Below are 15360 nucleotides of genomic sequence, written 5' to 3'. Positions count from 1 at the left end.
GTTTTACCAGAAAACTAGAGATAAAACTGTTATGATTTGTTGTTGATATGATTATCTTGAAAAACTGAGGGAATCGACCCAAAAACTATTAGGACTAATGAGATGGGTTTGTAGGAGGATGGATGAGCCTGGTGGGACTGGAGTAAACTGTGTGCCCCTGTGCCTTCCACTCTTGATAAACTGGCTCCATGAACAAATAAACAGCAAGATTTCATCTCCCCCAATTCCCAAAGGATTTCCACTTTGTTCTGCCCAAATGACTTCAGAGGAGATGTGTTTGCCTCATGTAAAGTACGTGACAAAGTGGGGCATGGAAGAGTTTGCATTGGCTCCTTTCAGTAAACCATTGCCTGGGAAGGTGAAAAGGGGGAGAGACATTTCAGGCAAAAAGAGCACAGAGAACATGGATGCAGTGCAGTATCTTGGAGTGAGTGGGACCTACCTACAGGTAGCTCAGTGTCACTGGGTCTAAAGGGTGAGCCAGGAGGCATGAGGGTGAGCTGTAGAGAAAAGCAGGGGCCAGTGTAGAGATGGCCTTTAAAATCCAGGCCAAAGGACTTGTGTATTATTTTGTAAGAGACGTAACCCATGGCAGGGATGTAACGTGATCAACTGACATTAATGCCGAACATTTAATAGTATTATAATAGCTTCCATGGGAAATTCCTTTGCTTATTCTCTCTAGTTACACAGCCTTTGAGAAGAACCCAGAGAGTAAGGAAATAATGGCAACGGTAGAATCAAGTAGCATACACTTACAAGGGGCGGCCGTTTGGGAACAGCGGAGGCACTCATTCAATATTTGTTGATTACCCTGGCAGTACTCATGGTGTATATACATGAGCTGTCGTGTTTAAACCTTTTGGAGGAAAAGAGTTCTTTTGAACAATTACCTCTTGACTGAGCTTTTTGATAAGCTATAATGATCTTACTTCCAGCAGTAACACGTAAGAGTTCCAAATATTTTCAGTTACCTTCATATCCAAGTTTTTAGAAACAGTTTCTAGGGCGGACATGAGCTCTTGAACTGTTTTTTCGAGTCGCCGGTGCTCGTGCCTGATGAAGTGAATGTCTCCAGAAAGCTTCATGATGCTGGAATCACATCTAGTGGCAAGATGAAAATTGATTGTGAGATTGATAGGCTTATACAATTTTTAATACTATAGTAGAATCCGTGCATTCATTTGATGGCAAAAGTTCTAAAGTTCTTTGAATAGTGAGTTGGCAGGTGTAGGAGCATATACAGAAATCTCCCTCATCTTCTTCTTTTTTTCCAGAGGGAGAAAAACCAGGTTGGATAATGATACATTGGCCCAAATCAAAGCACTGAGATGGAGTAGATGAAGACTTTGGGAGAAATTGGGTAAAATTTTAGATTTTTGGCCTGATACGTTAATTCAGTCATAGGAGTTCCAACAGATTTTGATGTTTTGGGCATACTCCCTGCTGCCCACGGTTAGGCAAAATTGAAACTTTTTCCTCTTCCACATTGTGTTCTGAGTCCTCTTTCCTCCCTTTAGCCTCTTCCCTTGGCTCCCAGACTGTCAGTTCTCCTTTGGCTAAAAGAAGTGTCCCAACACACCAAAGTCTTCCATCCCATCGTCAAAGGACAACATCCTTTCTCTTAGCCCCAGTGAAAACTCCCGCTCCTTGAGTGGTGTCAATCAAGTGTTGTCTTAGGTTAGGACAAAAATAATCCACACTAACGTGTGTATTGAGCTTTGGCCCATTAGGTGGCATTTGGTATTTCCAGGAAGGAACCCTGGTGAAATGGGGTTGGAGTTCAGATTAACAATCTTCCCAGCATGTCAGGGAACCCCACCCACTATCCCAACTCACGGCCTCCCTTGGGAGAGAACAGGTTACATACTGTATTACCAGTTTCAATACACTCATGTTTGCCTGAAGGATAGGGCGGAGAGCGCTGTCGTGTTGTGTCTTTTGTATATGAGTCACCAGAGATCAGTTTGAAGTTTGTCATTCTATAAAATAACTGTTTTGACTATCATCGAGTAATATTTATTAGGAATTATATTTTCATATTGTCATGCTAAGTGCTATAAATATTGTTTTATGACTGTCAACATTTTTTAGGCTCTAGAAGTGAATTTCTTAAGATTTTTGGTGCCAAAGTTGAGCCAAAGGTGAGCTAAGGATGGTAATTTTCCTGAGAAACCTCTTGAAAGGGATACCAGATAAATGGTGAGGGGTGGGGAGACTGCTGGGAGGAAAAATTAGGAAGTATTCTGATAAAAAATGGAAGCACCAAAGTCATGGGCGAAAGCCATTTCACACGTTTGTATATATAAACTGTTATTGTCAGAACAACCTCTACTGTTGGTTAGAATATTCTTACGTGAGTTCACATTAAGACACCCAAAGGCTACACAGGAGTAGTTGCTGCTGCCCCCTCTCCCTGCCGCCTCTCACCCAGCGCCACCTGCTCCCACGCTCAGGGATCGCTGGTCTGTGCGTCGTAGGCTAGTGGTTGAGGATTTAGTCAGATAGATGCGTCTTTGAGTCTGGCTTTGTTTGTGATCTGGGACAATTTTCTTAACATCTGTAAGTTTCAGTTTTCCTTCTCTGAGAAAAAGGGATAACGATGCTGAGGTCACTGCATGTAGCTGCACAATTTGTCCCCTGCACAACTCCAGGGCGTGCCAGACATATGGTGAGGGGGACAATGTGAACAATGTCTCCCGGAGTGCTGTGTGCTCAGCTTTCCAAACCATAAGCGGCTGTCTTGAAGGGTGGACCTGCCTAGGGTTATTGAAGGATGAAGGAGGTAATGAATGCAAAATGTTTAGCCAGTGGCGGGCACAGAGGAAGCACCCACACAGGATCAGCAGCTACTGTTTATTTCCTCAAATAAATAAACAGTTGAGAGTTGCCACCTTTTCATTCTCACCCCGCCTCACCAGCTTAACCCCACACGTTGAAGTCAAGGGTTAGTGGTTTTTCAAAGCTGCACTCCATATTGCAAAAGGAAGTTTCTCTCTCTCTCCTTTGAAGTGATTTTATTGTTTCTTTTAAAATAACACATGCTCGTTATAAAAAAATTACACATAATACAAAAAGAAAAGAACAAAGAAGAGAGTTAACATCATCCCAAATTCCACTTTTCAGAGATAGTCATTGCTAATATTTGGTTATTATTTCATTCACCATTATACAAAATACACATATTATATAGATATGATGTGTGGTTATATGTATATATATTACACATGGAGAGAGGAAGAAAGAAATATAATAAATTAATTTTAGAATATTAGGATTATAGGTACCAGTTTTAGTTAAAAACCTTACATTGAATTTCTTTTTTTTTTTTTCGGTACGCGGGCCCCTCTCACTGTTGTGGCCTCTCCGGTTGCGGAGCACAGGCTCCGGACGCGCAGGCTCAGCGGCCATGGCTCACGGGCCCAGCCGCTCCACGGCATGTGGGATCTTCCCGGACCGGGGCACGAACCCGCATCCCCTGCATCGGCAGGTGGACTCTCAACCACTGCGCCACCAGGGAAGCCCCCTTACATTGAATTTTAATTTAACCTAAGGAAAGGAAACTGTAGTGAAAAATGAAGAAATTACTGAACTTCAAATATATATATATCTCTCCTCAATACAAGAGCTATTTCTAAAGAATGAAGTTATAAAAAGCTAACATAGATTGGAATCATTATACTTTTTACAACTGCCATTTCAACTTTAGACATTATCTATTGGCCATATGCCAAAAAGTGAGCAACTAAATGTTTATATCCTTGCTCTTTCAACAGTTTTTGTTAATACTTTTCTATTTTAAAAATAACAGTTTTTATGACATTTACAGTGCGTTCTGCAACTAAATTTCCCACTCTTATTGAATCTTCATTCTATATTTAGATTCTGTGTTCAATGACAGTCCTTTAAAACTATGATTTCTTATCTGAAATCCTTATTTTGATTTTTTTTGGCTGCGTTGGTTCTTTGTTGCTGCCCGTGGGCTTTCTCTAGTTGCAGTGAGCGGGGGCTACTCTTTGTTGAGGTGCTCAGGCTTCTCATTGCAGTGACTTCTCTTGTTGAGGAGTGTGGGCTCTAGGTGCATGGGCTTCAGTAGTTGTGGCACGCAAGCTCAGTAGTTGTGGCATGCAGGCTCAGTAGTTGTAGCACATGGGCTTAGTTGCTCCACAGCATGTGGGATCTTCCCAGACTAGGGCTCGAACCTCTGTCCCGGGCATTGGCAGGCAGATTCTTAACCACTGCGCCACCAGAGAAGTCCCCCCTTATTTTGATTTAATTCTTTGGTTGGCCAGATTTTGTCATCCAGATTTCAAAAGAAGGATCCAGGAAGTATTGGAACCTTTACATTCATAAATACTTGAGAATATCTGTTCTCTTATACTTGAAAAGTAATTTGGTTAAGAAGACATTATTGGGTCACTTTTTCTTTTGTTCAGAACATGATAGACATTGCTCCATTCTCATCCGGCACGGTTTGAGGTGGAGAAGTCTGAGATGACTATGTTTTTTCATTATTCTTTTATGTAATCTGTTTTGTCTACCTAGATGTCTAATGATTCTTTTTGGTTTTTCTTTTTTCTTCTATTGATTCTTTATCCTTGATATTCAGTAACTTCAACCAGGTATCTTGGTTTAATTGTTCTTATGTACATTTTTCTGGGGTTGCAGTTTTCCTTTTGATCTACAGATTCAAATCTCTTGTTTCAAGAAAGCTTTCTCTCTTATAAGCATAAATATTTTTTTCTTCTGAAGAATTTGTTCTTTTTCTTCTTTAGGAGCTCCTCTTATGTCTCTATTGAATGAGGTCTGTGTTGTCTTCCCTGTACATCATTTCTCTAACCATTTTTATATAGAAAAGCATTTTTGTTTTGTACAGTTTGCTCATGCCTTTTTTAAAAAAATAACTTATTTTCACTTGTATGTATCCTCTTTTGGGGACTTCTAAAGTAGATTGAACCCCTGTAATATTTTAATGTTTTCTTTCACCTATCCCTGAGCAATTCCAGTTTATCTATCTCCTTTTGTTATTTGATAATCTCTTTTGGGGGGGGGAACCCTTTTATCTCTTATTTTTATCAAAGTAAAACATGTTTATAGTTTAAAAGTCAATAATAACAAGAAGGCTAATAACACACTGCAGTGGTTCTTGCCTCTGCCTCTTCCTACTTCTCTCAGTTCCTCTCCCAGGAGGCAAGAGCCCACCTTCACCCACACTCTCAGAGGTGCCTGGCCCAGCCCTCCTAAGCCTGTGAGAGGTCTGTGGTGTAAAACCAGGTCATTCTCAGCTTATCCCACAGCTTTAAAACTGGTCTCATTACATCTGCTCAGTCAGTTTCCACATGTCTATCTGTCTTCTAGGTTCCAGTGTTTCTAGGCTGATATCACCTGTCTTTGTGGGTTTATGTTTTAAAGTGAAAACTCTTTTTTACTGTAGACTTAGTGGGGCTTTTGGAAGGAGCAAAATGACATGCGACAGTTCAATCAGCAATCTTCTTTTATCTCTTTTGTTTACTCTTAATTTCTTTGAAACCAGGAGAACTTTAATTTGAACTCTTCCTCTGTTTTTCTGGGTAATTCCTGTCATGAGATATATTCATCAGTCTTACACTTTTATCTACCTACGTACCTATCTATCGATCGATCGACGGTGGTGGTGGTTTTCACGCACAGGCCAGATTCTTCCTAAGTCCCACTTTCACATCTTCCTGAGATTCTGGCCACTGGCCTATGAGTGAGAGTATATATATATATATTTTTTTTTTTTTAAATAATTTTTATTGGAGTAGAGTTGATTTCCACTGTTGTGTTAGTTTCAGGTGTACAGCAAAGTGAGTCAGTTATACATATACATATCTCCACTCTTTTTTAGATTCTTTTTCCATATAGGTCATTACAGAGTATTGATTAGAGTTCCCTGTGCTATACCGTAGGTCCTTATTATCAATTATCGTTATTGTTTTTATAACAATTATAAAAATATAACAATAACAATATAACAATAACAATTGTTATTATAACAATTATCGTTATTGTTTCTCCAAAGGACATGACTTATGCTTTTAATCCCACATCAACACAACATTTTTTTTTCATCTGCAGATCTGCCTTGGGGTCCCAAATAGTCAAGTGTGGATAGAGGGTTGGCCTCCTCTGGCTGCTTCTACAGATTTTAAGCCGTCTGTGTGGCTGCCTTTTACATACCTGCCTTTTTCTTTCTTTGCACATGAGACTAATCTATCAAATACAGTACAGAGTGTCAAAAGCAGCCCAGACAACTTTGAGAACCTCATCTCATTGGAAGTATTTGCTTTTAAACTGCCACTATATTGGAGTGGAAAATAAGATATAAAATTCAAAGTACATTATTGTTATCAAATATTGAGTTTGATTTATGAAGCAGTAAAAGGTTTGCTAGGAATTATGTTAAAATAATCAACTTCAACCAGGACTTCCCTGGTGGCGCAGTGGTTGAGAGTCCGCCTGCCGATGCAGGGGACACGGGTTCGTGCCCCGGTCCAGGAAGATCCCACATGCCGCGGAGCGGCTGGGGCCGTGAGCCATGTCCACTGAGCCTGCGCGTCCGGAGCCTGTGCTCCGCAACGGGAGAGGCCACAACAGTGAGAGGCCCACGTACCGCAAAAAAAAAAAAAAAAAAAAAAAAAAAATCAACTTTGTTTCACTTATGCCAAAACGCTAACTGGAATTAAGGTCAATATATGTGGGAGAAAAGTAATTAATCTGCCTCAGCTGGTCCATGGGTCACTTGCCTGCAAAAATACGGAAAAGAAAAAATGGAAGTGTGAATTTAAATCTCATGGGTTTTAGCCAGACTCTGTCTCAAATCACTAGATTTAAGAAAGTTTCATAAAAGGGAGACATTTCAAGGAAAAATAAGACCTTGTCCTAAAATCACTGCTTCATATTAAAGGGGAAGGTAAGTAAGCAATCAGAGAGCAAGTTGGAGGAATAAGGGGCTGTTGATTTTTCCCTCCTCCCTCAGATGCACCAAATAACCAGCAAAATGTGGATCAAGTCCCTCTGAGTAAAATTCAGAAACTGGTTTAGAGACTTCTACACATCAGGCAACTAATACCCACATCAAACTGGGTGGAAAAAGTTGAGACACACACATGCCATAAGCCCCATCCCTGGTGCAGCACCTTACTGTTGGGAGGAAACCCCCAAATCCGATTCTCCATGGGGAGCAAAGGGTGTGGACCATACATCTAGCTGCCACCCAAGAGACTGGCTCCCAAATCACCTAGCCCTGAGACCTGATGGGGCTCATCTGTGAGTCCCTTGGGATCACAGAAAACAAAGAGGGCGTTTTAAATCGTCACATGATTTAAAAAAATGGGCAAAAACCTGAACAGATATTTGTCCATAGATGACGTACAAATGGCCAACAGGTATATGAAAAAGAGCTCTATATTACTAATCATCAGGGAAATGCAAATCAAAACCATATCACCTCATACCTGTTAAGATGAGAATTATCAAAAAAATAAAAGATAACAAGTATTGGTGCAGATGTGGAGAAAAGGGAATCTTTCTACACTGTTAACAGGAATGTAAATTGGTATAGCCATTATACAAAACAGAATGGAGGTTCTTTTAAAAATTAAAAATAGAACTGTTATGTCATCCAGAAATCCCCCCTCTGGATACATATCCAAAGGAAATGAAATGAATACCTGTAAGAAATATGTACTTTCATGTTCATTGCAGCAATATTCATAATAACCAGGATATGGAAACCTAAGTGTCTTTGGATGAATAGATAAAGAAATTGTGATACACACACACACACACACACACACACACACACACACACACACACACACACACACACACACACACACACACATACACACATACACTCTGAAATTTTCAGCCTCAGAAAAGGAGACATTGCCATTTGCAACAGCATGGATGAACCTGGAGGACATTATGCTCAGTGAAAAAAGCCAGACACAGGAGGAAAAAACTGCATCATTTCATTTATATGTGGAACCTAAAAAAGTCAAATACATAGAAACAGAGAGGAGAACAGTGGTTATTAGGGGTGAGGAGGTGGGGGAAATGGGGAGATGTCGATCAAGGGCACAAAGTGGCCGTTCTGTAGGCTGCATAAGTCTAGAGACCTAATGCACCGTGTGATGACTATAGTGAATAATGCTGTATTGAAGAATGGAAATATGCTAAGAGAGTAGATTTCAGGTGCTCTCATCACACACACATAAAGGTAACTCTGTGAGGAGAAGATATGCTAATTAGCTTGACTATAGTAATCATTTTAGTATGTATAGGTATATCAAATCATCGTGTACACCTTAAATACATACAACATTTTGTAAAAAGGAAACAAAAAAAAAGAAACTGGAGCAGAACAAAAATAGTTGCACATCTTTTCCTTGATATTATTCCATTCATCTCTTGGCTTCATCTGAATCTGTTTGTGACTTTGTCTTGTACGTAAGAGAGAATTTACAAGAATGAAATAGTAGGGTCTTAAGTGGTTTGCAGAAAAAAAAACAGTTGAAGTGTCATCAACACCAAGTTGAACCAAATTCCAAATTCCATTCAAGAGATTTTTGGTGTTTATCTTCTTTGTAAAATCATGGCACATCTAAGTAGGGTGATGGGTTTGCTGGGGTTTGTTTTATTATCTTGCTTCATAGCTTACCCAAATATTATAAAAATTCTTTTCCATGTATCAAATATTATAGAATAAAATATACAATTTTATATATTTTAAAATATGTATACATATAATATATAATTATATATGTATGTTTATGTTTGTGTATATACACACATACACACACACATATGTACTAATCCTGTAGATTCTGTTTTCTGAATGTCTGTTACGTGCTCTGGACTTGCACAGTCAGTGCTTTAGTTTAGACATTTCTCACCTTGACTGCTACAATAGCTTCCTTTCATCTTCATGCCTTCTTTCTGTACCCCACCAGTTTGGCTACTACTAGACGGTCACTAAATGTCATCCCCTTACTTAAAATCTTCCCATGGCTATTTATAACTTTCTACATAAAGTTTAAACTTTTTACCTTGGCCAAAGATCCTCATCACCCAACTCTGGACCATTTCTCTAGCTTCATCTCCCAATCTCCCATCTCTCCCTAAGTGCAAATCCAAAATAACATAACTAAAATACTCTTCTCACAGGTAGCCCCTGAACATGTCACAGTAATTTACCCCTCAGTTCTTTTGCACATATCTTGCCTCCTATGTGAAGTGCCTTTCCTTTCCTTCCCTGTCTAGTTAACTGCTACAAACCTTTCAAAATTCATGTCACGTGTCACCTCCTCCAGGAAGCCATCTTTATGCCCCCGTCTGATTTGGATATTCCCATAGCACCCCAGGCTTTCATTATAGTACTCACCTCATTGATTTATGTTTTCCCAGGTAGACTTTGAATTTACAGGAAAGGGACCATGTTGCTGAAACCCTGAATACTAGCACACTGCCTGGCATATAGAAGTGTTTAATACTTTTTTTGTTGTTGTTGTTGAATTGAATGGACGGATACCCTAGAAGAGGTTTGTCTTAGGTGTTAATCACCTAATTATTATTGGTCATTAATAATAATTATTGGTCATTAACACTTGAGAGCAGATTAATGAGATGAAGGTGGGGGTATTTCAGGAGAGAGGAGAGAGGTGCTGGCAGAAGATGTAAAGGTGGAAAGGTGTCCACGCTCAGCCACTCACAAGTCATCTTTCATGTGTCAACCAGAGTGGTCCTGCCATTGTCAATGCCTACAAATTTTTGCTGAACTGTACACCATGAATTCTTCCAACTTACAAGTCTCATACAAAGGATATCATTCAAAATTTTATTCACTTAACCATTAAATCCCTTTTGCTAGGCTTCTATATGTAATTATTGTATATTTTAAATGTTTTAATCACTAGATTTGATACATCTGGGGATTTTGTGTGTGGTTTCAAGGGTATGTCTTTGTATAGATGTTGGCATTTGGACAGCTGAGGGCTGTAAAGGCAAGACTTGTCATTTGCAGATGAAACCAAACGGGGCATTCTCTATGAGAGGTCCTTTATAGAACCCTTGGATCTCACAGGGAGCATGAGGCTTTCAAATTTCATGATACACTTTCTCAGTTACTATCTCATCATTTAGCTTAAAGGCAGTATCTTGTTTTCTACAATATGGAACTTGTTTAGGGATGAGAACTCAGTGGCCAGCAACTGACCACTAAGCATTAGTTAACACGCTTCTTCTCACCTGGCTACTCTTCCTCGAAGATCTCCAACTCCTTGAAGGTGTTTGGTGTTTAGGTCCTGTACTGCAAAATTAATTCCTGTGGCTGCCACATCTCGAGCTTTTATTTGTTCCTCCAACATCTGCAATATTTGAGTTAAAATTCCCATTAATTTCCCATCAGACATGATAAGAAAATCTCATTTAAAGTAGAGGTTACAAAATCGGGTACATTTCCTAGTTAGGCTGATAGTGTAAGTGAGTGAGAGGGTCCTGTGTCAGAGAGAAGCCATCTTTGCTTTATTTGAGGGAGATAGTGATGGCGTTGAGTCCTGCCGATTGTTGCCAGGTGGGCATGATGGTTCAACGATGTCTCAACAGAAGCCAGAAATCCAGATTTTATGTTAAGTTTCTCATTTTAAAATATTGACATCTTATTTAAATTCTTTTACAGACACCATATGGGCCAAACAAAACATATTTATTGTGTTATTATGGCCATGGCCATCATCGACATAAAAGCTTTTCACAAAAACCTCTTTCAGAATTGGTGGTACAGTTTAGAAGAAGGAACCTTTCATATGGCATCAAGCAAGGCCCTTTACAGATTGAATCAGAACAACAATGAAGCTAATACAATTAACACAAGGAAATCTGAATCAAACTGTTTCACATACATGGAGTGAAAAACATTTATTGTTTTAGATTTTTTAGAGAACATGAGAAATGTATGGCTTGAGTGTGTTCAGATTTTGCCGAGTATCCTTTGTCATGCCTTCATTATGTCTTGGTGTTCTGAAATGAAGCTGACTGTCCTATACCACCAGGTCGGTGTTCCCCCAAACAGTGGGTTTTAATTTTTGGCACTCATACATAAAAATTAAAACATTTTACTTGTCTATAGAAAAAATTTATATCTTGCTTGACATTCAAACAGATTTCAAAGTAAAGACATAAAAATTAATTTATGTTTACTCAGAAAACCATTTAGAGGATAGGAAAACACAAACAACTTTTTGATTTACCGAAACATTAAAGGTTAATTGCTATATTTTACCAAGGCCTGAACCATGTTAAATTTGTGATTATGAATTTTTGGAGGAAAAGAAGGAATTTTATAGGAAATGAATTATAGAAATTTCAAAGACTATATACAGAATCTTACCCATTTGTAAACTGGCAGATTGAGACAATCCAAGAACAAATATAGCTTTAATTGGAGACATAAAAGTGTCAAGAACACTAAAGGTGTTTTTGTTTTAGCTTGTTTGTTGGCTTTTGCATGCCTATAGGTGTTTTAGTTCGTTCGGGCCACTATGAAAAAATACCACAGACTGAGCAGCTTATAAACAACAGAGATTTATTTCTCACTATTCTGGAGGCTGGAAGTGCAAGATCGGGGTGCCCGCATGGTTGGGTTCCGGGGAGAGCCCTCTTCTGGGCTGCAGACTGCTCACTTCTTGCTGCATCTTCACATAGTGGAAGGAGCCAGGGAGCTCTGTGCGATCTCTTTTATGAAGGCACTAATCCCATTCATGAAGACTCCACTCTCATGACCCAAATACCTCCCTAAGCCCTCCTGATACCATCACATTGGGCAGTAGGATTTCACATATGAGTTTTGAATGGGGACACAAATGTTCAGACCATAACAGTAGGTGTTGTTTTGCTTTGTTTTGTAAGGAATAGTGATAAAAAGGAACTTGCCCTATTAAATAGTAAAGCATTTTGTAAAAACGAGGATAAGTAATTGAGTGTAGCTAAATAGCTGAGTGTAGCTAAATAGCTGTGTGTAGCTAAATCAATCATTGTAATTTAATGAAGATCTTTGTAAATGTAAGAAAGAAATATGCTATATATGAGGCTCAAAATCCCTGGGGAAGGAATTTCACAAATGCTGTTGAGATTTTTGGTTACTTATTCAGAAAACAGTCAGTTTAGATCCTTACCTTACACCATACATGAATATAGATTTTAGAAAAAAATAGATTTAGAATATTAAAAAAGTTAAGCCATAAAACAGATAATAGAGGAGATTATTTCATCTTGGAAATTTCTATTCTTGAAAGTAATGAGGGAAGTCACAAACCAAAATATTGGAACATTTAACTTTATCTAAAACTTGTAAAAAACAATATAAATATAATTAGGATATAAACAACCAACTGGAAAAACATTTATAATAAATGTTACTGCCAAGGGTTTCAATGGTGTGTTGCAATCATTTAGACACCTGTCCTTGAGAGCCGATTGTGCATGTACATCTCTTCCCATCTTTGTGTTTAGTAACATCAGTTGGTTTTCTAAATCAATCATAGTGAGAGTATTTACACCATGGAAATAGGCAAACACTATATAGGCAAACCAGGTATTTTATCCCTCAGAAAAAAAACTGATTGCTGATTGTTAAATATTTACCAAAGCATCACTGCTTATTATTCTTTTTTTAAAATAAATTTATTTATTTATTTTTGGCTACATTGGGTCTTTGTTGCTGTGCACGGGCTTTCTCTAGCTGTAGTGAGTGGGGGGCTACCTTTGTTGAGGTGCACGGGCTTCTTGTTGCGGTGGTTTCTCTTGTTGCAGAGCACAGGCTCTAGAGCGCAGGCTCAGTAGTTGTGGCACATGGGCTTAGTTGCTCCGCGGCATGTGGGATCTTCCCAGACCAGGGCTTGATCCCATGTCCCCTGCATTGGCAGGCGGATTCTTAACAACTGTGCCACCAGAGAAGTCCCACTGCTTATTTTTCTTAATAAAAAAAACTCATAAATAAAAACTAAAAAGCACTAAAATCCAAATATACAAATTGGCAAAAGACATTAGATAGATTATTGACAGAGAAAATGTAAATTGTTATAGTCACTTTTAAAAAGTGAAAAAAAGGGAAAGATCTCATTTCTATCTCATCAAATTAGCAATGATTAAAACAATAAATCTCAATGCTGGAATAGGTGCAGTGAAAAAAGCACTCTCATATAAGGCTAATGGAAGTGTAAATAGACCAATGTGGCAATATGTGTAAAGAACTTTTATAGTGTTCTTACCCTGCTAATTCCATTTCCAAGAACGTATACAATAGGAATAATCCAAATGTGGACACATTTATGCACAGCGATATTTCAATATTAGGAGAATAATTAAGCAAACCATGATGTACACACCGTGCAAAGAGCTTTTAATGACATACAAGAGGGTTTATGATATAATTTTATATTAAAAATTGTGCTTACAAATGTAGTCTCAGCTTCCTAAAGGGAATGCCTGGAATGACCAGAGGGAGATGCATCTAGGTATTTGTAGAGAATGCCGTTTGGTGGTGAAATTGTGAGAACTTTTTCCTAGGTTTTAAAATTGTTTCCTAAACTTCCAAATAATTACAGTGAACAAGTATTGCTTTTATAAGTTGGAGGAAAAAAATGCAATTAAGCAATGTTGTACATGAAATGCTCTTTTCCTGAATTAAAAATAAATTAATTTTCAAACTTTAATTAGCTGCCAGCTTAAAAATAAATATTTTGATTTAAAAAGGAACAAGCAACTTAACACAACATTGTAAAGCAACTATACTCCAACAAAAATTAATTAAAAAAATAAAAAATAAAAAGGAACAAGAAACTTAACTGCTACAATTATTGTTGATTAAACAAAAAAATCTTTTTTTCATTTGACCAAGTCAAGCTTCTGCTCACACTTGGATCTAACTTGCTGGCTAATTTACAAATGGGCTGATCTGATTAAAGAGTTTAGGTTTTTAAAAAATACTTGGATAGCATCCATTTCTCTATAAATGCTTATTACTTTATAGTCTTAGTTATTTACTAATGGTAGTTTAATACTTTCTTCTTCATAATGTTTTAACTTCATATCTATAGTCTTTAAATACTTCCTAATTCCGTTTTCTGCGCACAATCAGACCAGTCCTTGTCATTTTCCCTATATATGCCAAACCCTTAACAGGATTGCAAATATTTTGAGATTTTTATGGTATTTGGAAAATGCTTTGGCTTTGTCTTTTTTCAGAGCTAATCTAAGGTAGTTATTATAGGAAAAGAAGCTCTTAGCAAGATTTCAGATTATCTGGAAACTTTCTTCCCCTTAAAGCTAATAGTATTTTATTGGGGTATAATTAATATGTATTAAAATATATAAATCAAAATAAATCTCTGGATGGATTTTGACAAATATAATCAACTATGTAAGAAACACTGAAATCAAAATATAGAACATTCTAGAAGCATTTTGATATTTCTGAGAATGCTGTTCTCTTTTCAATTACCAAGAAGTTTTGACTCCTAAATTAGGATCTTATTTTAGTCCTGGTGCTGTACTTGATTTTCTCATCATCTCAGAGGCACTGAGCCATGTGTCTCTTGTCACTTTCATGAAAGTTCATTATGCCTGGAAACACCTTTGACCACTTTGAGAAGTAACATTGACTCTTTAGGTCCTGCTGTCAGTTCAATATGTGTTAAATACCAAAAAAGTGCCTTTTAAAAGCTCACCAAAATTTTTTAACTTTCCACAGTCCCTCAAATTCAGTATGGCATTATGGGGTCTACAGATAGAAAATAAATGAACAAATATCCTTAGCCTTAAATGTATAGTCATGAGTAAGTCATTGCTGGGTCAATCTCATGGTTTTTGTTTTTTTGTCTAATCCACTATTCTATCTGATAGGAGAAAAGGACATTATTGTGTGAGGGCACTGTTGTCAATTCTCACAATTCCACATGTTTTGGGCCAGATTTTTAAACTGTATTCTCTGGAACTTTTGCCTGAAAGTTGCTACCCCAGAGTCATAATGCTCATTAGTACTTTAAAAACTCTGAAAGACCTGTAATAAGAATCTACTTGTCTTGGTTTAACCCAAGCATTTCATTTTTTGATCAGAAGCTCTATTTTTCCTTTAGCACCTTAAACGTCATTCATTCATTCATCTGTTCAAGAAATATTTACAGATTGCTGACTGCCTCTCATACACTGTCATCAGTTTGATGTGGGATTTAGCAGTGAACAAAATGAAGTCCCTGTCCTCACAGAGATTATATTTTAGAAGGGAAGCACACTAAACAAATAAAGACCATGGTCATTTGCGATAAGTGCTATAGATAA

The 15360-nt window shown here is 37.8% G+C and overlaps 1 protein-coding gene across 1 annotated transcript in view; it reads right to left on the bottom strand.

Moving 5' to 3' along the window:
* Positions 1 to 15360, bottom strand: part of FAM81B (family with sequence similarity 81 member B) — a 59358-nt gene that overhangs the window by 16334 nt on the left and 27664 nt on the right. Inside the window, exons 6-7 of the mRNA XM_060146323.1 lie at positions 10273 to 10391; positions 975 to 1104 (exon numbers count right to left, since the gene is read on the bottom strand). Coding sequence (XP_060002306.1) covers positions 975 to 1104; positions 10273 to 10391 — 249 coding nt within the window. The remainder of the gene's footprint in view (positions 1 to 974; positions 1105 to 10272; positions 10392 to 15360) is intronic.

Source organism: Lagenorhynchus albirostris, chromosome 3 (genome assembly GCF_949774975.1).
Source record: "Lagenorhynchus albirostris chromosome 3, mLagAlb1.1, whole genome shotgun sequence".
NCBI lineage: Eukaryota > Metazoa > Chordata > Mammalia > Artiodactyla > Delphinidae > Lagenorhynchus > Lagenorhynchus albirostris.
The sequence above is the reverse complement of the archived record's forward strand: the minus strand, read 5'-3'. Positions and strand labels throughout refer to the sequence as shown.